Raw genomic sequence first — 24,885 nt, 5'->3', positions numbered from 1 at the left:
AACTTAAGTAATCATCCACTAAATTAAAGCCATTAAACATTCCCTCTTTACTTATTGAAAATAAGCTGTAACACACATAAAAGGCTCAGAAAATGACTGGATTTAATTTAAGGTGATGGAGGGAAATTTAGCATAAACCAGATGTGTTGAAATAGCCAAACAATCTCCGATTGAGTTGCAAAATAAACTTTATATCCTATCGTTGTCAGACTTAACAAATCAAATTATAAAAAAAATCAATAGTTAACCACTGGCATCAAAGAGACTGTGCAGTATATTAAAAACTGGAAACTGAAGTTGTTTTTGGACTAACAAAAACAACACAACTCTGGCTTCTACATTAAAAGATAAAATTACCTCAAGATTCTGTTAGTAAAATATTACCAATTTAGCTTGCAAAGACAGCTGCCTTCTATTCAATACATAGAAATAGGTAATTTAGTGAAAGCGCATTCACAACTGAACAAAATAAACATGACTGCTTTAATAACATAATTGGACCAATATCACATTTATGATTCTCTTTCTTGAAAGACTAACCATCAGTGAGCAAATCATAGTAATAATAATGAATTCTGCAACGAAATAAATCATCAACTCTACGGCCTCTCCGGTTTGACATTTTTTAAATTAATAATGCTGCAAGGCAAGTAGTACACAGAAACCCTTACAAAGAAGTTTATTCATGTGTGGTAGTAGTATAATTCTATTGAACTAAAACTTTCAAAACTTATACTTTCAGTCTACTTTTATGTTCTAATCCAAATAGTTTGAAATATTACACATATAAGTATCCTAGTACTAGCACTTTCATCGGAAGCATGCACCTGGCCTGATGTTTGGTTATAATACATAACAAATTATATTTGGTATAATTATATTATATTTCATTTAGGTTCTTTGTGGCGAAAAAAGGTTCTTAAGATTATAAAAAGTAAGAAAGAGATGGTTCTTTAAAGAACCATTGACTGAATGGTTCTTTGTGGAACCAAAAATGGTTCTTCTATGGCATCGCTGAAAGGAACCTTCTAAGCACCTTTATATTTAAGTGTGTATACTTTAAAATATACTTTAAATTTGATTAAGTATTCTTATCAAAATTAACCTTTTTGTAAGTGAAGTCCTTGCGGTTAGTTAAAGTTAAAATTAAATTCTGGTCAAAGTTCTAATTGGAGCACTTTCTGGACCCCTCATATAGTCTCCATAAAACAAGCTTTATTAAAACCAATCATAAAAGTAAAGTAATATATCCTGTAGCTCAGAGGTAAAAGCACGGCGCTAGCAATCGATCCCAGGGATTGCACATATTTAGAAAACAAATGTTTAGTATAATGTAATGTAGAGTATATTACAATGTAAATCGCTTTGGAGAAAAGCATCTGCCAAATGCATTGATGTAAATGTCATCTCTGCCTACTGACCTGTGAGTGCACAACTGCAGTAAAGTTTTAAGTCAACACAGAGGTAGTTAGTAACCAAGAGATAGGTACAAGGTTGTTCACATCAGGCCAGAACTATGAAACAAATACTGCTTTACAGACAGCAACCCAAAGCTAAGTGGATGATTATATTCAAAGATGCATCAAAATCTGCGTTCGGGACTGTAAAGTAGAGGAAAGAACATAAGCCCAAGATGTACACTTATAATCATACTTCATTAGCTCAGTAGTGGATGTCCGAACAACCAGATGTGCTGGCTTTAGGCTATTCTAGAATGCAAATCTCTGTAATATTGCATCCCACAATTTTTCTGAATTGGATTTCATATTCTGTTCTCTGGCTTCGTAGGTCTCGTGAAGACAAGTGTGTTGACTGAGCAGAGCTAAAGTGACATACTGCTGTTTGTTCGGGGAAAGATAAACACATTGCTACCATCATCTGAGACCTGCTTGTTTGAACTGGAATCCCGGTAAAGTCAAACAAAGCCTCACTTCCCCAAGAGTGCTGAATCAACCCATGAGACCATCTGCCAAACTAACAGAGAGATGGTGCCCATTCCTAACAAGCCAAGAGTTAATAAATGTAAAGACACCAACTAGCTAGTCTAAATTGAACCAAAGCACATTATTTGTGATCTCTAACTCCAGAAGATGTACTAAAGAATTATGAACTTGCTAAAGAGTTACTCACTAAAGTAGCAACTTTATAAATTCTGTTGACATTTGCTCACCCTCATGAATTTACCCGTTTATATCTGCAACCTTGAACGCTTATATTTTATTCGCTATAAACATTTGCCTAGTGCTCTGTATCAAAGCCAAACATTCGCTTTGACTCAAAGAGGGTTGAAAAGAGAAAGAAAAAGAAACAGAGATGCGTCTTCTCCGTGACTAAGGCTCCACATGCAGTTGCCGCCAATCTCGTCTCTTTGGCCTAAACGTGATGGATTGTACATCTTTGCATTTTAGCTTACACAGGGATCCTTCACCCTGTCAGGACCTCTTGTCACCAGCACAGAGTGCTTCATGCTTCTCTTCAGCAAGAAGTCGTCTTTAAAGTACGTTATTTCTTCATCCCTCCACATCTCAGCATCTCTCCATCTGTACATGGAGTAATGGGCCACATCAAAACCCTTTAGGATCTGCATGGAGTGACATTCAAACACAGCTTTTAAAGCATTCTATTTGAAAATACTGCGATTTTATGAATAGATTTTATGAGTAGATTTTATGAATAGGTTGTATGTGGTGGAAGAAATCCTGATAGTCTCTCCCTTTACATTTCATCTGCACTTAATTTAATTCTGTAATTTTGATATCCACTCACAAAGACGTCCAAAGGCAGGGTAAATAATCGTTTTCAATTAGGGCTGGACGATTCATCGAAAAGTAACCGAAACCTACATTCAGGACCTCTAATCGACCTAATTTTCCCACGTCGGTTATTTCGATTTCTTTCCCTTTAACATCCATGTCAACGGGTGCCACTACCTCATAATTTTTTTATCAAAGCAAAAAATATTCCATTACTTCTTGGCGTACATACATGTAAGACAGTATAAGAAACTGTAAGTGGTCTACTTTTACGTGCGTACACTCACAATAACAACCAAACGTTGTGATTTTGTAAAATAAAGAAAATGAACAGGGCGCATTATCAGCCGTCTCTGTCTCCACTCCCATATTTCTGAAACGCGTCACTAAACTGATACAAAACTCTGCAAATGCTTTTCACACAAACATGAAACGTATGTTTGATAAGATTGATAAGAAATGATAAGATTTTTTTTCAGAAAGAGATATATTTTTGTTGTGGTCTGTAGATTAGATTAGATTAGATTAGATTCAACTTTATTGTCATTACACATATACAAGTACAGTGTAAAGAAATGTAGTTTAGGTCTAACCAGAAGTTCAATTAGCAAGTGCAGGATATACAGTGTGAATAAATACAGAATACAATATTAGGAAAATACTATACAATGGGCATGTACTATGAAAATATGACAGTCGGTATGTACTATGAACAATATAAACAGAAGGAACATTAATGCACAGGTGGTTATGAACAGATAACAATATAGACTATACAATAGTGCAAGTGTCATGGTTCCACTACCATGTCATGTTTTATTCTTGTCTCAAGTGGAGCCATGGCATTGCCTGATGGTTTTGTGTGAGGAGAGATATTTTTGACCCTTGCGGTCTTCCATACTCTCCTCAAGTCGCGTCATTGCCCAACCCTCCTGTTTCATAGTTAGTGTTAATTACCTCCCCTATAAAGACTCCTCATGTTTCTTTGTCTCGTTGCTCGTGCATTGAATGTGTTTATGCTGAATGTGATTACGTGTTCTTGTACGTTGAATGCTGTACATGTTCTTGTTCTCGTCGCTATGCCAAGTTGTCCTTGTTCCTGTTTCCTGTATTCCCTTGTCAAAGTAAGTGTAGTTTAGTGTTTGTATCCAGTGTTTGTTTTCTTAGTTTAGTTGGTTAGTGTCCTTGTCTTTATTTATATATATATTATCCTGTCTTGTTTTCCCCCTCGTGGGTTTTGTTTTACCTGTTTTGTTAGTCTTGTTATTTGTTAAATAAATCTGTTAACCCCTTCACCTCCTTGTTTGTTCCTGCCTCTGCCTGCACTTGGGTTCCCACGCCATGTCTCACATGAGAGTTCATGACAGAATGCACGAGCCAAACCGAACCCAGCAGGCAGTCGAGGTGAACTGCTTGCGGTCCCGCCAGGCACGCCACCTCTGCGGTATCCGCCAAGGTAACGACGACCTGGGGACCTACGTTGATAGGTTCCTCGATGCCGCAGAGGAGGTGGTCTTTGGGGAGGAGGAGTTGGCGGTGTTGTTCAGCCGCGGCCTCAGGGATCCTGTCACCAGCGGAGATGAGGATGCTGAGACCGCTGGACTTCGATGTCGTGTGGCGGTATGCCACGAACAGGTCGGAGTCCAGGGTCCCAGTTCAGTCCTGTTTTCCATCTCCGCTGGTCGCTATCCCGGAGGGTCGTACCCTGCAGGTCGGGGTTATGGGCATCACCGCTCCCTCCGCCTCATCCGCAGCAGCTTCACCGCCACCATCTGGTCTCCGTGGCAAGCGGGGGAGGAGAACTTCTTCGGGGTCTTCCTCTGAGGCCTCCAACCCCGAACCAGCTTTGCCCTTCACGTCCTTCCTTCAGCCGACCACCAGACGGGTGGCTCGGCTGAAGAAGAAGAGACAACGGAGGGCAGACAGGAGTCCTGTGGTCCCGAGTCCTGTGGTCCCGAGTCCTGTGGTCCCGAGTCCTGTGGTCCCGAGTCCTGTGGTCCCGAGTCCTGTGGTCCCGAGTCCTGTGGTCCCGAGTCCGGTGGTGTCAAACCCCAAATATTTTTTGGGGGGGCGCTGTGGGAAGGTGACGGTCCGTCCGGCACCGAGCCCGGCCCAGCAGCCGCCGGAGGTCGCTGCCCAGCCGCCGGAGGTCGCTGCCCAGCCGCCGGAGGTCGCTGCCCAGCCGCCGGAGGTCGCTGCCCAGCCGCCGTCAGAGGTCGCTGCCCAGCCGCCGTCAGAGGTCGCTGCCCAGCCGCCGTCAGAGGTCGCTGCCCAGCCGCCGTCAGAGAGCGCTGCCCAGCCGCCGTCAGAGAGCGCTGCCCAGCCGCCGTCAGAGAGCGCTGCCCAGCCGCCGTCAGAGAGCGCTGCCCAGCCGCCGTCAGAGAGCGCTGCCCAGCCGCCGTCAGAGAGCGCTGCCCAGCCGCCGTCAGAGAGCGCTGCCCAGCCGCCGTCAGAGAGCGCTGCCCAGCCGCCGTCAGAGAGCGCTGCCCAGCCGCCGTCAGAGAGCGCTGCCCAGCCGCCTTCAGAGAGCGCTGCCCAGCCGCCGTCAGAGAGCGCTGCCCAGCCGCCGTCAGAGAGCGCTGCCCAGCCGCCGTCAGAGAGCGCTGCCCAGCCGCCGTCAGAGAGCGCTGCCCAGCCGCCGTCAGAGAGCGCTGCCCAGCCGCCGTCAGAGAGCGCTGCCCAGCCGCCGTCAGAGAGCGCTGCCCAGCCGCCGTCAGAGAGCGCTGCCCAGCCGCCGTCAGAGAGCGCTGCCCAGCCGCCGTCAGAGAGCGCTGCCCAGCCGCCGTCAGAGAGCGCTGCCCAGCCGCCGCCAGAGGTCGCTGCCCAGCCGCCCGAGTCAAGCCCGGTCCAGCCACCGGCACCAAGCCCGGTCCAGCCACCGGCACCAAGCCCGGTCCAGCCACCGGCACCAAGCCCGGTCCAGCCACCGGCACCAAGCCCGGTCCAGCCACCGGCACCAAGCCCGGTCCAGAGGAGACCGTCAAGTCCGGCTGCCCAGCCGCCGTCAAGTCCGGCTGCCCAGCCGCCGTCAAGTCCGGCTGCCCAGCCGCCGTCAAGTCCGGCTGCCCAGCCGCCGTCAAGTCCGGCTGCCCAGCCGCCGTCAAGTCCGGCTGCCCAGCCGCCGTCAAGTCCGGCTGCCCAGCCGCCGTCAAGTCCGGCTGCCCAGCCGCCGTCAAGTCCGGCTGCCCAGCCGCCGTCAAGTCCGGCTGCCCAGCCGCCGTCAAGTCCGGCTGCCCAGCCGCCGTCAAGTCCGGCTGCCCAGCCGCCGTCAAGTCCGGCTGCCCAGCCGCCGTCAAGTCCGGCTGCCCAGCCGCCGTCAAGTCCGGCTGCCCAGCCGCCGTCAAGTCCGGCTGCCCAGCCGCCGTCAAGTCCGGCTGCCCAGCCGCCGTCAAGTCCGGCTGCCCAGCCGCCGTCAAGTCCGGCTGCCCAGCCGCCGTCAGCACCAAGCCCTGTCCAGCCGACGATCCAGTCGGCCTTCCAGCCCTGGTCCAGCCTGGCATTCCAGCCGAGGACTAGCCCTGCAGTCCTGCAGGGGACTAGGACAGTTCCCCCCAGGACTACCCCTGTCAAGTCCCCTGGGGCTCCGCGCCCTGGCGCGTCCCCAAGGGCTGGAACTTTCCCACCCAGCCCTCCCCCTTCTGGACTTCCTGTGTTTTCTTGTTTGCCCCCGCCCCCCCTCCCATGTCTGTTATTTTTGTTATCTCACCCCAACCCTTTCGTAATCATGTCTTGTATGCCTCTTGTTATGTTTAGCTTGTCTGTCTGGTTTTTGTCCTTGTCTAAGTTAGTCTTGTCTTGTTAGTGACCCCTTGATGAACACCTGGAGGTGTTCATTAAAGGGGGGGCTTATGTCATGGTTCCACTACCATGTCATGTTTTATTCTTGTCTCAAGTGGAGCCATGGCATTGCCTGATGGTTTTGTGTGAGGAGAGATATTTTTGACCCTTGCGGTCTTCCATACTCTCCTCAAGTCGCGTCATTGCCCAACCCTCCTGTTTCATAGTTAGTGTTAATTACCTCCCCTATAAAGACTCCTCATGTTTCTTTGTCTCGTTGCTCGTGCATTGAATGTGTTTATGCTGAATGTGATTACGTGTTCTTGTACGTTGAATGCTGTACATGTTCTTGTTCTCGTCGCTATGCCAAGTTGTCCTTGTTCCTGTTTCCTGTATTCCCTTGTCAAAGTAAGTGTAGTTTAGTGTTTGTATCCAGTGTTTGTTTTCTTAGTTTAGTTGGTTAGTGTCCTTGTCTTTATTTATATATATATTATCCTGTCTTGTTTCCCCCCTCGTGGGTTTTGTTTTACCTGTTTTGTTAGTCTTGTTATTTGTTAAATAAATCTGTTAACCCCTTCACCTCCTTGTTTGTTCCTGCCTCTGCCTGCACTTGGGTTCCCACGCCATGTCTCACATGAGAGTTCATGACAGCAAGTGACTTGAGTGTGCTTTAGTTACAGACATTAGCTATTAAAGTTACAGTGCAGTAGATGAGTTGATGCGGTTATTAAAGGTACAGTGCAGTACATGAGTTAATGCAGTTATTGAAGTTATAGTGCATTACATGAGTAGATGCAGTTATACATTTACAGTGCAGTAGATGAGTTAGTGCGGTTATTGAAGTTACAGTGCAGTAGATGAGTTAGTCCAGTTATTGAAGTTACAGTGCAGTAGATGAGTTAGTCCAGTTATTGAAGTTACAGTGCAGTAGATGAGTTAATGCAGTTATTGAAGTTACAGTGCAGTAGATGAGTTAATGCAGTTATTGAATTTACAATGCAGTAGATGAGTTAATGCAGTTATTGAATTTACAGTGCAGTAGATGAGTTAATGCAGTTATTGAAGTTACAGTGCAGTAGATGAGTTAATGCAGTTATTGAATTTACAGTGCAGTAGATGAGTTAATGCAGTTATTGAAGTTACAGTGCAGTAGATGAGTTAATGCAGTTATTGAATTTACAGTGCAGTAGATGAGTTAATGCAGTTATTGAATTTACAGTGCAGTAGATGAGTTAGTCCAGTTATTGAAGTTACAGTGCAGTAGATGAGTTAATGCAGTTATTGAAGTTACAGTGCAGTAGATGCGTTAATGCAGTTATTGAAGTTACAGTGCAGTAGATGAGTTAATGCAGTTATTGAAGTTACAGTGCAGTAGATGAGTTAGTCCAGTTATTGAAGTTACAGTGCAGTAGATAAGTTAATGCAGTTATTGAAGTTACAGTGCAGTAGATGAGTTAATGCAGTTATTGAAGTTACAGTGCAGTAGATGCGTTAATGCGGTTATTAAGGTCACAGTGCAGTAGATGAGTTAATGCAGTTATTGAAGTAATAGTGCAATAGATGAGTAGATGCAGTTATTGAAGTTATAGTGCAATAGATGAGTAGATGCAGTTAGTTATGCAATAGATGCAGTAATGCAATAGATGAGTTACAGAGCAGTAGAGAAGTTGGTGCAGTTATTGAAGTTACAGTGCAGTAGATGAGGTAATGCAGTAATGAAAGTTACAGTGCAGTAGATGAGTTAATGCAGTTATTGAAGTTACAGTGCAGTAGATGCGTTAATGCGGTTATTAAGGTCACAGTGCAGTAGATGAGTTAATGCAGTTATTGAAGTAATAGTGCAATAGATGAGTAGATGCAGTTATTGAAGTTATAGTGCATTAGATGAGTAGATGCAGTTAGTTATGCAATAGATGCAGTAATGCAATAGATGAGTTACAGAGCAGTAGAGAAGTTGGTGCAGTTATTGAAGTTACAGTGCAGTAGATGAGGTAATGCAGTTATGAAAGTTACAGTGCAGTAGATGAGGTAATGCAGTTATGAAAGTTACAGTGCAGTAGATGAGTTAATGCAGTTATAACAGTAGTCCATTAGTGCAAATGAGCATTCAGTGTAATATTCCTGGTGTACAAGTGAGTAACTGTAACTCACAAGTGTGGTCTAGCTATACCAGGTGGTCTTTTGTTCAAATGTTGAATGACTTTTGTATAATTTCACTTCGAAGATAAGTTGCACATTGTTACTTTCGTCCCCATCAGTAGGGACGAAAGTAACACACCAATACAAGCTTAAAAAATATTTTCGCGTTACTCTGGTTTTATTCATTTAACTGACTATGACTTTGTTCATATGTAACTGCAAACACATTATGTCTTTTATCTTTGCAAAAAAAGTATTAAATTATTAAATTCGTTCACGTGATATGTGGCAGGAATGTCAAAGGTTGCATGCTGAACGTAACGTAACAGCTTGGAATGCAAATGTAGTCAGGGCTCTGAGTAAATTGCTATCTTACTTTCGTCCCGCGTTTCTTTCGTCCCTGTTCTCCCCTACAAACCATGTCAGTGAACTACGTCAGTGAGCTGCAGAAAAAAAACGAAGAAAAAAAAATTAATTAATAAAATAAATAAAAAAATTCAATAATTGTAATCGAGAGAAAATGTTCAATTTATCGAGGTTTTGATTTTAGGCCAAATCATACAGCCCTACTTTCAATGCACCCTTAATTCCACTAGAAAAATATCAGTCTTGATAAGACTAAATGCATAGATTATTTCTGCAGGTCCTATAAACACCCAAGGCAATCATAGATGAACACACAACGTACGCTGTACAAATCAGTGATGTTTTGAGTCCTTTGATGACAACTTCTCAAAAACAAAACTTACTTTTTGAACATACTCAGGTATTTTCTATTTTAAATGTGACGGATTATATCTTCTGTGATAATTTTAAAGTTATTTTCATCATGGATGTGACAGAGATGGCATGCAGAACATAGCAGAATTAATTAGGGATGACAGCTACATCATGTTTTGAATGAAACCTTTTAGCCTTTGAATTACTGCTGTCCTACAACACAAATGGATGCATTGTGTATCAGTCAGTTATGTTTCACTCACATACTTATTTCTGCTCTTATGGTAATCGGTGAATTTTATGGAATCTGCAGAAAGCACTTCAATGTCATGAATATGCAGCAGGTGTGACAGTGAATGTAAATGCTCTGCTCTTATGAAAGATACAAATTCACTTATGCCTATAATTACAATTGACTATAATTATATTCAAAATTGTGGCTGACTTATTCTTCACTTGTGCTTTTTGGGTGATGCTGAGTAATTTGTAGGGACACAACATAACTTTTTAGCAGCTTGTAAAAAAAATGATATGCAAATGAGACGCAAGTAAATAATGAAGTAGAATAAACATATATTTAAAGTTGCATAATATAAATATCTGATCTGGACCTTGAGTCTGATTGGTTGAGATGAGTTCTTAGACGTTATAAAATACCCCAATTTTTTGGTGATTCTGAACAAAATGATTCTCTTGAATCACACTTTCTAAGCCTACAGATGGATATATTAATGATTGATAAAATGTGATATAAACAATAGGGCTGTCAATTGATTCAAATTCGGAAAATAAATTGAATTACAAATATGATTTTCTTAATAGAGATGATGCCAAGTTAAGAAATGGTACTACTAAGTAGTTTAGCTTTAAGTTACTAAAGGCCTCCTCAACGCTGCTCTCAGCACTAAAGGACAGAGGGGAGACAAAGTGTCAAGTCAATAATGAGATTAGCAAGATCTTGAAAGATCTAGACCCTAGAATTAATACCCACCCACATAAGCAACAATTATAAGTGCATGAGAAAGTGGGTCGAGATAAAACTGCCCTGATTCCTCCGTAAGACTCCCAGATGAATTTGGATTGATACTCCCGGAGGGAGAAGCAGGGGTATTTAATTGTGGAGCAACGTAACACAAATTCAGGTCACACTTTGATAATTACAAGAACCACAACAGCGAGAGATCCCTTAAAACATAAGTGACCATACCGAGGTTGTTTGACACTTTCTCTGCTCATAGTTCTTCTTTGGACAGTGCTTTTAAAAGAACAAGACATACTTCAAAGTGTTGCAGACCTAAACGAATAAGAAAGGCATCAGTGACTAATTTCACAAATTGCTGGCACAAGCAGAGGGACTCATATGATGATCAGCTGCTAGATTAACATCAAATTACAATCAGAGGCTCGATTCAACTCCTCTGCATGAAAGATCTTGCGATGAAGCCGATTGATGTATATTAAAAGGATTTATAAGGTAAATTAAGGTCAGTGGATTTGTGTAGTGCTCAGTGAATTAAGCTTGACCCACCCAATTGAACGAGATTGGCTTTTTCTTCCATTGTTGCCCCAGCACATGCACAGACCACATGTTACCGTTATACCCCTCGAGTTCACTGACCTCATTACAATTCAATTACAACAAACCAATCGATTGTGTTAGTTTCTCTCACCATAACATCCAAGTCCAAAACTATTGGTGTATCATCACATAAAGGAGCTTGCATGTGGATGAGAGATGGAGGCACAGATGGTGAGAACTGCTTGACATAATCATCAGGCTCTCAGACCTCATATGAAAGTGTTAACAGATCCTAGCACAGCATCCCAGTTTTGGTTTTGGCAATTTCTGTTTTATCCTCCAGATGAAGGATTTATTAGAACACTGCATGAACCAATTTTTCTCTCATATTGTACAGTAAGCCTGTATAATGGTTTTGATAACTGCAGAAAATATTAAATTACTTATCATACTGTACAGTATATCTTATAATTACACATTAAAAAACATGTTTAGCCATGGTAAATTGATATTCCATTCCATTTTCTACCGCTTATCCAAACTACCTCGGGTCACGGGGAGCCTGTGCCTATCTCAGGAGTCATCGGGCATCAAGGCAGGATACACCCTGGATGGAGTGCCAACCCATCGCAGGGCACACACACTCATTCACTCACTCACGCACTCACACCCTATGGACAATTTTTCCAGAGATGCCAATCAACCTACCATGCATGTCTTTGGATCAGGGGAGGAAACCGGAGTACCCGGAGGAAACCCCCGAGGCACGGGGAGAACATGCAAACTCCACACACACAAGTCGGAAGCGGGAATCGAACCCCCAACCCTGGAGGTGTGAGGCAAACGTGCTAACCACTAAGCCACCGTGCCCCCCGTAAATTGATATAATAAACACAATTAGCATACAAACCATAGATGTAAATCACAAAGTTTGCATTGAAAGCTTAATAAAAGATAGACCGAATTAGGGACAGAAATCAGTTCTGCAGATTTCAGCAAGGTTTCACTATAGTGTGAATTCCCCTTGGATCTATTGTTGACTGATCATACTGTATTAAGGTGTGTAGGTGTGTTTTGTCAATGTGCAGAATGCAAACGTGAATATGGCTTTAGTACTTTGATGGAAAGTAAATTACAATTTCATTCGGTTCCTCATTCAGCATTGCACATGCTTTTGAACAGTAGTTTCCACTGGGTGGCCACGGTTTTTAAGCATTTCATGAAATATGTCAATTATCCTGATTTTAATTGTCCAATCCACCATCAATAAAGGCCACCAACATAATGATGTTCCAGCATTTTATAATTAAATATGTCTTTTGTTTAATAAAAATTCTGTGTATAAGACTACCCAGCTAGCTATATCACGTGATTGTTACGTAACCGCAACGTTGTGACAATGTATCAGGACAGGGTCACAACGTTGTACTTACTGACAACGTCACGAAATTACGTTGTGGCAACTAAACCAGGAATTTCACTTTTCCAGTTGTCACAACGTTACTAGATGACGTTGTCACAATGAAAGTGTTGTCTTCAGATAAGGCTACGTAATCATATCGTTGACATACCGTTATTAATATATTCATATACAATAAATATATGTTCAGAGGTATATGAAAAATCCATACTCAAAATTCAGTTCATTTATTGTACAACAGTACCCAATAACATTTTATTATTTTGCTTCAACAACTGTAATAAGAATTAAATTATTAAATTGTTAATTAACAGTCATTTATATAACAGCTATTTAAATAAATAATAGCTATGTATAGTTATAAAACAGCATATAACAGTGTACATATGATTTAAGCGTGCTACGAAATATTTAAACAATTTTTACAGATAAATATTAACAAAAACACGTTCAAATTACTGTTACTTGATGTGATGTTGTTGATCTTTTGTCATTATTTTGCTGTTTTCAGTCTTCAGTGGATATTCCGGTTGCCAGGTCACTCTGCTCTTAACAGCCAGCTGTGCTAAATGATATAAAAATAAAACCAGATAATTACTTAAAGAACATTTTATACATTTCATACAAATCACTTAGGGTCTTACCTGAATGATTTTTTTTGTCAGAGGAAACATTTCTATCTTGGTGATGATCCCGCCGCTGTACCTTAAAAAATAAAACTTTAACAGTGCTTTCAGGCACTCTACTCTTATTTTTTTCATAACACCATTTGTCGAAAAGCAACGGGAGTCTCTCACCTGCTATAACAAAATTTAATGTCAGATGAACTTTGTTCCAGTCAGTAAAGAAGCACCTCAAAAAAGCGTTGTTACTCCTGTCAGACAGCGTTCTGTCAGCCTACGAGTAAATATTTCATTTAAAATGTGACTTATACAACTCTTGAATCCACTGTTGTGAAAGAACTTCGAAGAAACGGGCGATCCTGTCAGACACAGTTCAGCTGTGCGCGCGTTACTCTGAACTTGAGCCAAGGGGGGAGACGTGCTGTAAATATTCCCATACAACACAGAGCCTGCATAGCGTGTTAAATCTCATTGTAATCTGGCAGATTTACAATGTTAAGGCTAAAAACACTTTAAACAAGCATCACAATTGTCGTGTGAACTGTCAATGTAAAGCATGGGCTAATTTAAATGGTAATGAAATTACGTGCTTGCGACCTGGAAGTTAAGTTACCAGCAGGTCATGTTGATATTGAAATACAACCAATATATTATGTAACTGACCGTTCTTGGTTATCCTGCAACGTGAGGAGAAGGTAATGTGACGTTATGAATTGGTGATTTAATGGTAAGGAATTTACGTACCTAGGACGTGTACTTCATATTACAAGTAGGTCATGTTATTACTAAAATACTACGAATATAGTATGTAACTGGACCATTTTTGATTACCGTGGAACGTCAGGAGTTCGTGCAGGCGAGGTCATGAATTGGTCATTTAATAGTAATAAAATTAGATGCGTTGGACGTGCCAGCTACGTTGCCAGCTGGTTAATCAAGAAATTACCAAAAATTACCAATAAATGACGTAACTGGTACGTCATGTGTTAGCAGATTAGTCTTCTAAGTCTTTATTCGGGGTGCCACAAGGGATGCAACGTCCTCAAGGGGGGCCTTGGAACGTTAAAGTTTGAAAACAACTACTTTATAAGACTTAAATGAAGGATTGCATGACTTATACAATATGGTCTTTTCTATAGTCTTATGTTTTGTGCTGTTGTGATGACTTGATGACAATTTTTAATTCTGAGTGGACATTTCCTATAGGAATCTTGGCTAGCCAGACAGTCCCTGAAATCCCCTACCAACTTTGTGCCCTTGCAAAAGGCACAGAACCTCAGGATGATCCCCGCAGTGAGTGGACTATTAACAGCTGCTAAATTACAAATATTCTGACCTTAATCAAATACTTCACAACCAAGGACATACACAAAACTCTGCACAAGTAACAGCAGTGGACAACGTGTATGTTTTACTCACCTGTTTAATGGCATGCAGCAGCTTACCATAGCAGACGACTATGACCAGAAACGGGACAATTAGGCAGAAAATAAAGAGGCAAATGATGTAAGAGATGTTATTGGCTGTATTGGTCGTCCAGTCCACAGAGCAGGTGGTACCAGGGCCTTCAGGTCCGTAGCGGCTCCAGCCAAAGAGAGGAGGCAGAGTCCAGATCAAAGAGTAGACCCAGGACATCACCACTCCACCTGCCACCTTTCTGTAGTTTGTGGCATCAGCTTCCGTGGAGCCCATCATTGTGCAGTAGCGTTCGTACGACAGCACGGCCAGCGAGATAAGGGATACAATGCCTTCAGAGGATAAGCACAAATATTTCATCATGTTACGATATGAGGTCTCTTAAGCATATTAATAAAAACAGATGATGAAATTGAAATATGTGTTTACACTTCGAGATGGTCTAATAAAGAAGTCAGAGCTTTGATATTCATGTCGGGTTACACCCAGTCACGTATACATTGAATTTAGCAATTGTTGAGTCAATGAAATAATCAATGTAAAAACACTTTAACACGTTTGCATTTGAGTGGTGGTACACTATGATTTTAATGTCCATCATTGCACCTCATAGATGTTTTGATTAGGGCTGCAACTAAAGATTATTTTGATAATCGATGAGTTGGGCGATAATTTTTTCGATTAATCGGATAAAAATGTAAAATATTTCGCTTATAATAACTAAATCAGATATGGGAAAAGTTACACAACTGAACAAATTTGCCTTCTCCCAAAATGTTGTGAATGTTGCCATAATTAACATTCCTTGCTTTGATTTAGGTGTGTCATATAAGAAGCAACTGACAATAGTCTCTCCCAAACGTGGAAGCGAGGGGAGGGTCGGCCAAGGATTCTTTTTGTGCCATGAAAAGTGAGATATTTTTCATTCAAATGTAGTGGAGTACAGTAGAAAGTAAACAGAAAAAGTAATACTTAAGTACAAATACTCGAAAAGTGTACTTAAGTACAGTACTCAAGTAAATGTACGTTGCTACTTTCCACCTCTGAATTAAATAAACCACCAAATCAGGGAATTTAGCCAGTCATGTACTTTGCAAAGTGAAAACGCTGCAAATTGAGTTTTACTAATACAATCTTTATAATAAAATCTTTTGTTATATAACACACATTTCCCCTTTAAACTTGAAAATTGCACAGCTTGAAGAGATGAATGCAAAACATGCCTGACTTTAAAACTGCACATCTCACGTTGCACGAAGAGACGCATCTAAAACGGTCATTTTAAAAAGGGAAGAAGACGCGCTTGATTTATAACTGTGCAGCTCACAAGTGACAACGAATTTCACTATCGATTATTATTGATTTTATCGATTAATTGTTGCAGATCTTGGTTTGATGTTTCTGAAGCAATTAAATTACAAAGGTTTCTCAATTATCTTTCAAGAGGTTTCTGCATCCCTTGTGACACTATAATCACTATATGTGAATGTTGGAGAAGACTAAGACCGGCTGTGATGTTGACGTTGGCTAACTTTGTGGCTATGAAGGTGTAATACATACACTGAAATTAAGTGCCCACCTCAAGGGTATATGAGTGCAGTGTCTCCATGACTGAAATCGAATCCTTCTGCAGTCCCATTGCTGATCCATTAACTAAACCGCTAGACCACCAAATAACTCAACTCTGAAACTTTAGGGAGCACATTTTGGTCTCTAGATGCATTGGACTGTCAAATGCTGTACCATGGAAATGTGACACCTTAAGGCTAAATGGAAACTAAATAGATGTTGGACTTTGCAAGAAAACTGTGATACAAATAGTGCAGATGGAGAATGTTTGAGTTTAACAGATACAGTAATCTTATGGAATTTTGCAGTGTTGAGGGAAAATTCTTTCAGACAATACTGGCTGGATGAGTATTATTCATTTTACTATTGTTATAACAATTTATTATTAACAGTTTAACCATAATTACCTGTATCATCCGTAACATTATCATATGCTTTCGATTTGCTTTAATCACATAGGCTACGGCTTTATTCTGGACAGGTAAAGAGTTCTTATTTCCACTTTGATTCTCCACAGGGTAAAACTCTTTTACACTGTTCCTCTGCTTATGAACACAGCCCTGCAGAATAAATGATTTTCTGATTACTTTAGCGCACCGAACCTGGAGGAAATCAACAACCACACATATTTTATGAGACATGAAGCCTTTTTCATTATAATGACAAATTGTGCACGCAGTATCTCAGAGGAGATAAATTTGATGAGGTTGTTGAGAGATTACATAAGATTTCAAGCAGTGAAGAAGAGGTTTCGAAATTTAATATTCTGACTATGTTAAGATGCATAAAGGCAATTATGTCTAAAACAAATCAATAAAATCTGATTTGTTTTGATCTGTCGGACAGTTTGGCAGCTTTCTTGTGCCAAAAAACATTCTCTGCTCTATTCAAATGGGACTTGGAAATATGACTTAGGTGATCCTTTGCTGCCAAGCAGATAGCAGGGTAACAGGGGAATGCAGTGGGTTGGGTATAAGGAAATTTACACTCACCTAAAGGATTATTAAGAACACCATACTAATATTGTGTTTGACCCCCTTTCGCCTTCAGAACTGCCTTAATTCTACGTGGCATTGATTCAACAAGGTGCTGAAAGCATTCTTTAAAAATGTTGGCCCATATTGATAGGATAGCATCTTGCAGTTGATGGAGATTTGTGGGATGCACGAAGCTCCCGTTCCACCGCATCCCAAAGATGCTCTATTGGGTTGAGATCTGGTGACTGTTGGGGCCATTTTAGTACAGTGAACTCATTGTCATGTTCAAGAAACCAATTTAAAATGATTCGAGCTTTGTGACATGGTGCATAATCCTGCTGGAAGTAGCCATCAGAGGACGGGTACATGGTGGTCATAAAGGGATGGACATGGTCAGAAACAATGCTCAGGTAGGCCGTTGCATTTAATCGATGCCCAATTACCACTAAGGGGCCTAAAGTCTGCCAAGAAAACATCCCCCACACCATTACACCACCACCATAATTGCATTAATGAGAAATTGAACAGATGTTCCTAATAATCCTTTAGGTGATATAAGCAATATAAAGGCAATGACAAATAAATAATGTAAGGCACTATACCCCAAGTGCCTAGCTAAATAGTTAACCAAATGGTAAAACAAATGGGCCATGTAAAGATTTTAGCAAGGTTAATATATTATCTCTATCTGATCTAATGTAAATCAAAGTTATTGTAAAAACTTAGGCCTTACATTTCAACACATTTTCAATACAAATTACATGATTGTGACCCAGTCTGTGAAAACTCAATTGTCGTTATGTAGTCATCATTGTGTTGTTTAAAAAATAAAACACCACAAAAGTCATTTTTGTCATTTACTGTTTACTACATAAATTTGTCTTACAATGTATAGAATATCCTCAAAAAATATTTACATTTACATTTATGCATTTGGCAGATGCTTTAGTCCAAAGCGATTGACATTACATGATACTATAAAACAAAATCTGCGCATTCCCTGGGATCAAACCCGTGATTCCCTGGGACCCTACTTTCTTACACTATGAAGGAATTTCAAAGCATTTTATCGCATATACAACCTGCCCTTCCCAAATTTCTCTCTCCTCTTCATAACTTCATTCATCTCTTACCTCAACACAACCAAACATCTCCAAGCCTGTTCAATTATAGGAAACCTGAAAATTCAATCTTTTTCACAGGTTTATCTACAATGTATCCTCTCCAGCTATAGCCAGCTCCCACGCTACCATGCTTATCAAAGGCATCCAGAGAGCACAACCCGCCCAACCAGAAGCCAGACATCTCATCACCATAGAAGTTCTGACAAAATGCATACCACCCTTCGCAGAGGCTATCACACCACACACACTGCACGCACACTCTATGCCATGTTCATCCTGGCTTTCTTCAGATTTCTCAGAGGCTGGGAAATCACCATCCAACTTCGATCCCTGTTCATCCTATCATTTCGGATCTATCAGTTCTCCATTCGGAAACCATGTAATTTTTTTATCAAACAAGGCAAGACTGATCAGGCCAGGAGAGACCATTTCATCTATATCTTCAATCTCCAATCCCCATGCTTCCAACCCATTCTCTGCACAGCAGACACCAATTCTACAGAAGCCAGTATCGCCCAGCGCCCGCCACCGCAGGGACCTGTGCTTCCAACTTGTGCTCTGCCACAGCAGACACCAATTCTACAGAAACCAGTAACTGTGCTTTCTCCCTTACTCTGCCGCAGCAGACCCACTTTTAGCCCCCCTAAGCCAGTATCAACGCAGTGACCGCCCCGCTGGGGCCCGTGTTTCCATCCCGTGGTCTGCCTCAGCAGAATCCACCTCCAGAATCCCATCACCAAGGCAACATCGCCCATTATAGGGGCATGCACCTCTACACTCCACTGCTCACCAGCCACCTTTTAGCAGGACTTACACCAAAGTAGGAACCCATATCACCACCCACTCAGCGCCATTCGCTCAGCAAGAGGATGTAGCAATTCTCCATTCCCATGCTTCAGCAGATCCTATATCACCAACTCCAAAGCATTAGCCGCCCTGCAAGGGCCAGTTCTCGGTCCACGATCACAGCAGACTCCCCACTTGCAGGAGCCCCACACATCCGGAGGCCACATCAACACTCGCACCATTAGGGTCTGCACGACCCCAAGCCCCACAGCGAACGCAAGCCTTCATCCAGGAAGCCTCCCATTTTTGGGGGGAGTATGCACGACCCAGCTGCTGTCTGGCGTATTTTTTGCGCTTTTTGGGTGAGCTCTGGGTTCGGCAGTTTCCAAGCTCGGTGCACTCTCCCCTATAAGGGAGATAGTGTTCCGGGTTCAGAAGGAACCGCCGTGCTCAGCGCCAGCTCCCTGGACAGCACGCCACATACGCATACCTTACCTACCCCTGATAACGTTATTATCTGCGTAGGTGAACTCCTGAAATTATGTTTTATTAACAAAGTTCAGGATAGCCGGAGAATTCAGTATAATCAAACTCAGCAAGTTTGCTATCAGCAATCACGACATCTACCCTATCAGCTCAAACGAGCCTTCTCATAAATCAACCAGAAATTCTTACCAGCGTAATCTCTACAAGTAATTCAACATCCCTCCACCTCCCCGGCTTCTCTCCCCGAGCTCGCTTTTTACAGCTGGACCCCGGGGGTGAGCTCTGAGCCAGCTCCCTGGACAGCACGCCAAATACCCATACCGTTCCTACCCCTGCTATCATTATTATCTGCGTCGTCGATTTTGTGAATGCCCGTCTTGGTGCGTAAACACGTCAGCACAGTCGGTTGTCTTCAGTGAGTGTCGTCAGATCTTTAGTGTTTTTCCTTTGTCTTAACGCGCAGCCGCATCTTTTTTTATTACTGCGGGGAAAGACTTAAATACGCAAGTAAATTTGGTCATACAAATAGAAGTTTATTTTAAAGCCACAATAAGGAAGAATTTTGTTATGAAATATCCAAAAATCACTTGCACAGTGTAATATATATCATGCAGTTGTGTACTTACATTATCCCAAATGTTCCCAAGAATGTGCAAATCCAGAGAAATTCCTATTTAAAATAATGCCACGGCCCTTGTCTCCCTTTTTTTTGTCACATATCAGTGACTTAATATCCGGTGCTCCGCACTACCCTCAGTTTCCGGTTGTAGAAATGCGGAAGTGGTTATACAGCCTCTGGGATGCAGAATTGGTTGTTCTGTTACTTCTTATGGATCACGATTACTCTTTGCCGAGTAAAGGAAACCCCAAAATAGTGTAAACGTAGACACACAAAGAAATAAAACAAGGATTAATTATCGGCGTGCCGTTTTCTAAATGGATAGAGCTTCACGACCAAATTGGACTCGACAGAGACTCGCTCTCGCATGTGTTTTAATAGACAGTTAGCCTACGCACATTTTTTTATTGTAGGCTACACAAAATACTCATGCACAGAATATTTGAATAGTTATGCATGCAGTTAACCTATGAAATACAGTATGTGTAGCACAAAAATATGTAGCCAATAACATTACTTGCAAATGCTGTGGGTTTGTTCCAATTTACTTTTAAAACCACGACTGTATGACTTTAAACAGGTAAGCTAATTCATTACGATAACATAATTCATATATTTCCTCGTCCATGAACATGATGGGCGATCTCCTTTTGTTGTTGTTTTGAAAGTGCGCCATTTAGCGGTCCAAATATTCCATATTGTGGCTTTAAACAAACGCATCGATACGCTTAAGAAGACCTGTGTTAAGACCACGGAGCCGTGTCGAGCAGCTATTACTGTACGTGCCCTGAACATTTATAACCTAACCAACATTTTTCTTTGGGATCTTTACAGAATTAAACAACCTTTAGACATCATGCAGTATAAATGCAAACTATTGGTCCTTTTGGTCCTCAAACGTTTTGAAACATTGCCGATGTAGGCGAATATCCATGCTATTGTGAATACACCTGTTATTAAAACCACAAGGTTTTTCAAACCAAAACTAACATTAAAAGTCAGTATAAGTCATGCCTCGTATTCAATCCCAGAGTTTTATTCATGTTGCAGGTGATGTCGAGTCCGTAAAGGAGTTTGTAAGACACGCAAAATGTGTAGGGGAGACATGGGGCGATTGCAACATGGGACAGCTGAACATGGCTTATTCATACGGTCAGGAATGAACTAGAGTCATGATGCACATACTGCATGTTAGTTAGCCCCTTCACCCTTCTAGAAAAAAATCTCACATACGTGAGATTTCTTCTAGCCAACGCAATTTCAATATGATTTTTCAAGATGATATTTCTCTTGTTGTTTAAACTGTTTGTGTTTACATTTAGTCATTTAGCAGACGCTTTTATCCAAAGCGACTTACAAGTTGGGTATGGAAGCAATTGGGGTCAAACATTAGGAAAACAAAAAGCATAAGAGCAATAAAAACATGTCTCACAAAGCCTACTTAAGTGTACAGAGCCAAGTTTAGTTTATCAAAGCTTAAATAAGCATGAATGTTTTTTTTGATAATGTAGAAAATATATATATGCCCTTATTGTAATATTGTCATGTTAAGGGATTGAAAAAGAACTCAACATATACTTTAAGGTTATCTCTGAGAGAGATTATTTTAGTAAATAGTAAACTTTGGCTTAATTTGTGCCTTCATTTTAAAATTCAGTTGAGTTGAAATGTCTGATTTTGTTCATATTTTGGGTGTATACATATTCATATACATATGATTTGCTCCTTGTTCTATGAACTTAATTTAAACATGTTAATTCAACTCAATTGGTTTAGAAGGATTTCCAATTCCCAGCATGCTTTGAGTCAAATTGCATTTGGAGAGTACATCTGAAAGAATATAAATATCTGTGTGTTTTTCATTAAGGTTAAAGATTTGTTAGTGTGTAGTGTTCACTTATCTTAGATATATTTAGAAGAGTTTGACATGTTTTTCAATTTTGTGGTAAACATTGTTCAGAAGAGTGGTGCATGTTCTCTGGGAGCTTAAAGGCAACCCGTAATCATGGGCATAAATTTAACAGCAGGGGGGACAATAAACATACAATTTCTCAAGAGCAAATTTTGAAGGGGACACAAATAATACAGTCAAAATTGTACTCACTACGACACAAAGTTACAATATGTGTTTGGTTCATAGGTTTAGCATGCAGACTAGCAGGCATTTTATAACTGAACTAAACTGAACTGTCACATAACTGTTTTACCTTTTATATACAACCTTATAAAGACTATATACAAACAACCATATACATCATACAGAGTTTGTGTGAGACAGAAACAAGCTCGCCTTACAACAAGGAATGGTAACATAAATAATGCGAGTGCTGTGGCCCTTCTTGATCCACCAGTGTTAAGCCACGTCTCGTCGCGACAAAACAAAGACAATAAATCCCATTATAAACACGATATTTGTCGCCTCTAGTTGGAACATAATTACTGATTATTAGGATTTATGTTGTCTTTTTTCACATTGCACGCATGTCTGCATTTGCAGATCACAAACACAAGACAAACTCAACCCGCGTTAATCCGTAGCGAAGTCTTTTACAATGAAAATATACTTACAGGCCGCATAGATGTACTATGGTAATGTTTGTGAAGCCAAACAGTCAGTAACAGTGACAGATGCTCAAATTCTGTGTTGTACAGGTTGATGAATCGCCTGAATTTCAGTCAACTGTATATATAGCTTATCCGCTGCGAACACACTGCACAAAATAGATGCTAAGAAAACTTCCTATTCCAGCTGAGTGAAATCTGTGCATCTCTCGTGGACAAAAGAGGTCTGAAACTCGCTAAATACAGGTCACTAAATTGTCACCGGTATTTGCTCGACAGTGTGTGACATAGGACCTGAATGATGACCTGGTGAAAGCAGGCAAGTTAAAGGTAATTTTTTATCACAGTTTAGTTAAGCTTACTTTATTGAATCAAGAGAATGATTTTGCACAATTTCATTAAGAATAGTATACAAATTAGTTTTTACAGTGTATTTGCATAACACAATTATAATTTTATGGAATAATAAAGAACTCCTTCAATAGCCTTTTAAAGTAGATAATGTACTGTCAGACTAGACCACAAAATAGCCTATATTAAAAAGATAGCCTAACAATTATAATAACAACAATAATAATAATAATACAAAAATAATTAACATGGTTTGTTACTCATTACTTGGAAATATGTTTGTTTATGTCTTTATACAATAAATTTAACCGTTCACACACAACATAACAACACAACACAACACAACACAGTTCAGTTCAGAGAACTGCGCACAAGTATTTCAGTAGGCTACATTTTCAGTATCTTGTTTTCTATTTAAAATATTTTGCCAGTTTAAATTTTTAAAGACTCTGTTTGTTCACAAATAAAGTAAAGAATTTGCAAAATTATGTTACAGAATACCTTTATTACATTTTAATTAATGTTGTAACCACTCCTGTGGAGTGTTGTAACTGTCCCCTGTTATGGGGTCAGTTGCAACATTTGACTGTTCAGGTATAAATGATGCATGTATTATCATAAGCATGTTTCAGGAGTGTAGGTGGGTAGCTGACAGATGTGGGTGTTACATAATAAAATTTAGGCTTTCTACTGAAAAAGTCTCAATACAAAAAGTGTTGCAACCGTCCCCAGTCTATCCATTCTGTCTAAAAAAGTACACTGAGATTACTGCGTACTGATTTCTTCCATTCGGGTGAAAAACAGAAAATGTCCTTTATGTTCTGTTGTTTCTGTCCTACCTATAGTTGAAAGTACAAATAGTGTAAATCTGGATACAAAACTGCATTTTTATGACTCGCCGGTTTCGATTGATTGTCTTATTTGTCATAATTTTACGAAATGTAATCCAGTAATGCCTGCGGTAGCAACGGAACAGCGAATCGCACATACATAAAAAAATATTAAAAACGTCGTTTTGCCAGACACACTCACCTAACAACGAGTTGGCAAATCCATACCACACACATCCACTGTGCCCGATGAGCCATCGCCCTTGAGTGCTCGCCGCGAAGCTGAACGGAGTGCCCAACAGACATACCAGAAAATCGCTCAAGGATATATTCACTAGCAGAAAGTTGATGGGTGACCGCAGCACCTTGTAGCGGCAGAAAAGCACAAGAACCAGTAAATTGTTGAGGAATCCTAAAGAGCCGATTAAGCCCAAGCACAACGCCACGAGCAGGTGCCCGGTGGGGCTCAGGGTGCGATAAGAGGAGGAAGCTTCCAGATGTCCATCAACTGCACTGAGACACAGCGCGCTATTCGTCCTCCTACAACTGAGCACACTCAGGTTGGACACAATCATCGCAATCCGTTCTAAGTGCACATTGAACAACAGTTGCTCGTTTATTTTCTATTAGAAAACGAAACTTTAATTTGCGTTTTAATAAGTGATTACAATCCGTGTTGAGAAATGTTATTTGCAGACGTGTTTCGCTCTTTTAAGAAGAGACGGCGATTTGTTGCAGTTGCTGAACTTTGTTGCTCGGTTAATCACAAGAGGAAAACTACTTTGGCGTTGCTTTGCTCCACCGTGTGGTGACTACACACCTCGTATGCAGTGGATGTGTACCGTGTTTATCTGAGTGTGCCCTCCTTCTCAGCTGACGTATGAGCTTGTCTGCTCCACTGAGGCTTACAAGACGCGAGATGCAGGTTACGAGAACGAACCTCCAATCCAAAAATCGGTCTGTGGACCTCGGTGTTGTCACAAGACAGTTATCACATTAAACGGCTTGCAAAACTTTTATCATGTGTGAAATGCTCGGTGTATTACTGGAGAAAAGTCTGACATGTCAGTTTTGATCGATTCATTTTCAACACGGTTGTGCGCTGTCCTTGGTGCTGAATTAATGTAGCCGATTCTGAACTTAAAGGTGTTATGAAATGGCCTTGTTCATTGTTTTATACTGTTGTATGAGGTCTACTCATGACGTTTGTGTGG

General features: G+C 41.0%; 1 protein-coding gene across 1 annotated transcript in view; it reads right to left on the bottom strand.

Moving 5' to 3' along the window:
- The window catches only part of tmtopsa (teleost multiple tissue opsin a), a 37,348-nt gene extending 13,026 nt beyond the window's left edge, over positions 1 to 24,322 (bottom strand). The window contains exons 1-2 of the mRNA XM_056743736.1: positions 23,874 to 24,322; positions 14,371 to 14,699 (exon numbers count right to left, since the gene is read on the bottom strand). Of these exons, the coding sequence (XP_056599714.1) occupies positions 14,371 to 14,699; positions 23,874 to 24,246 (702 nt within the window). The 5' untranslated portion in view covers positions 24,247 to 24,322. The remainder of the gene's footprint in view (positions 1 to 14,370; positions 14,700 to 23,873) is intronic.
- Positions 24,323 to 24,885: the final 563 nt, after the last annotated feature.

This window comes from Triplophysa dalaica, chromosome 3 (assembly GCF_015846415.1).
Source record: "Triplophysa dalaica isolate WHDGS20190420 chromosome 3, ASM1584641v1, whole genome shotgun sequence".
In the NCBI taxonomy this organism is placed as follows: domain Eukaryota; kingdom Metazoa; phylum Chordata; class Actinopteri; order Cypriniformes; family Nemacheilidae; genus Triplophysa; species Triplophysa dalaica.
Note: the sequence above shows the minus strand (reverse complement) of the source record. Positions and strands in the feature narration are given on the sequence as shown.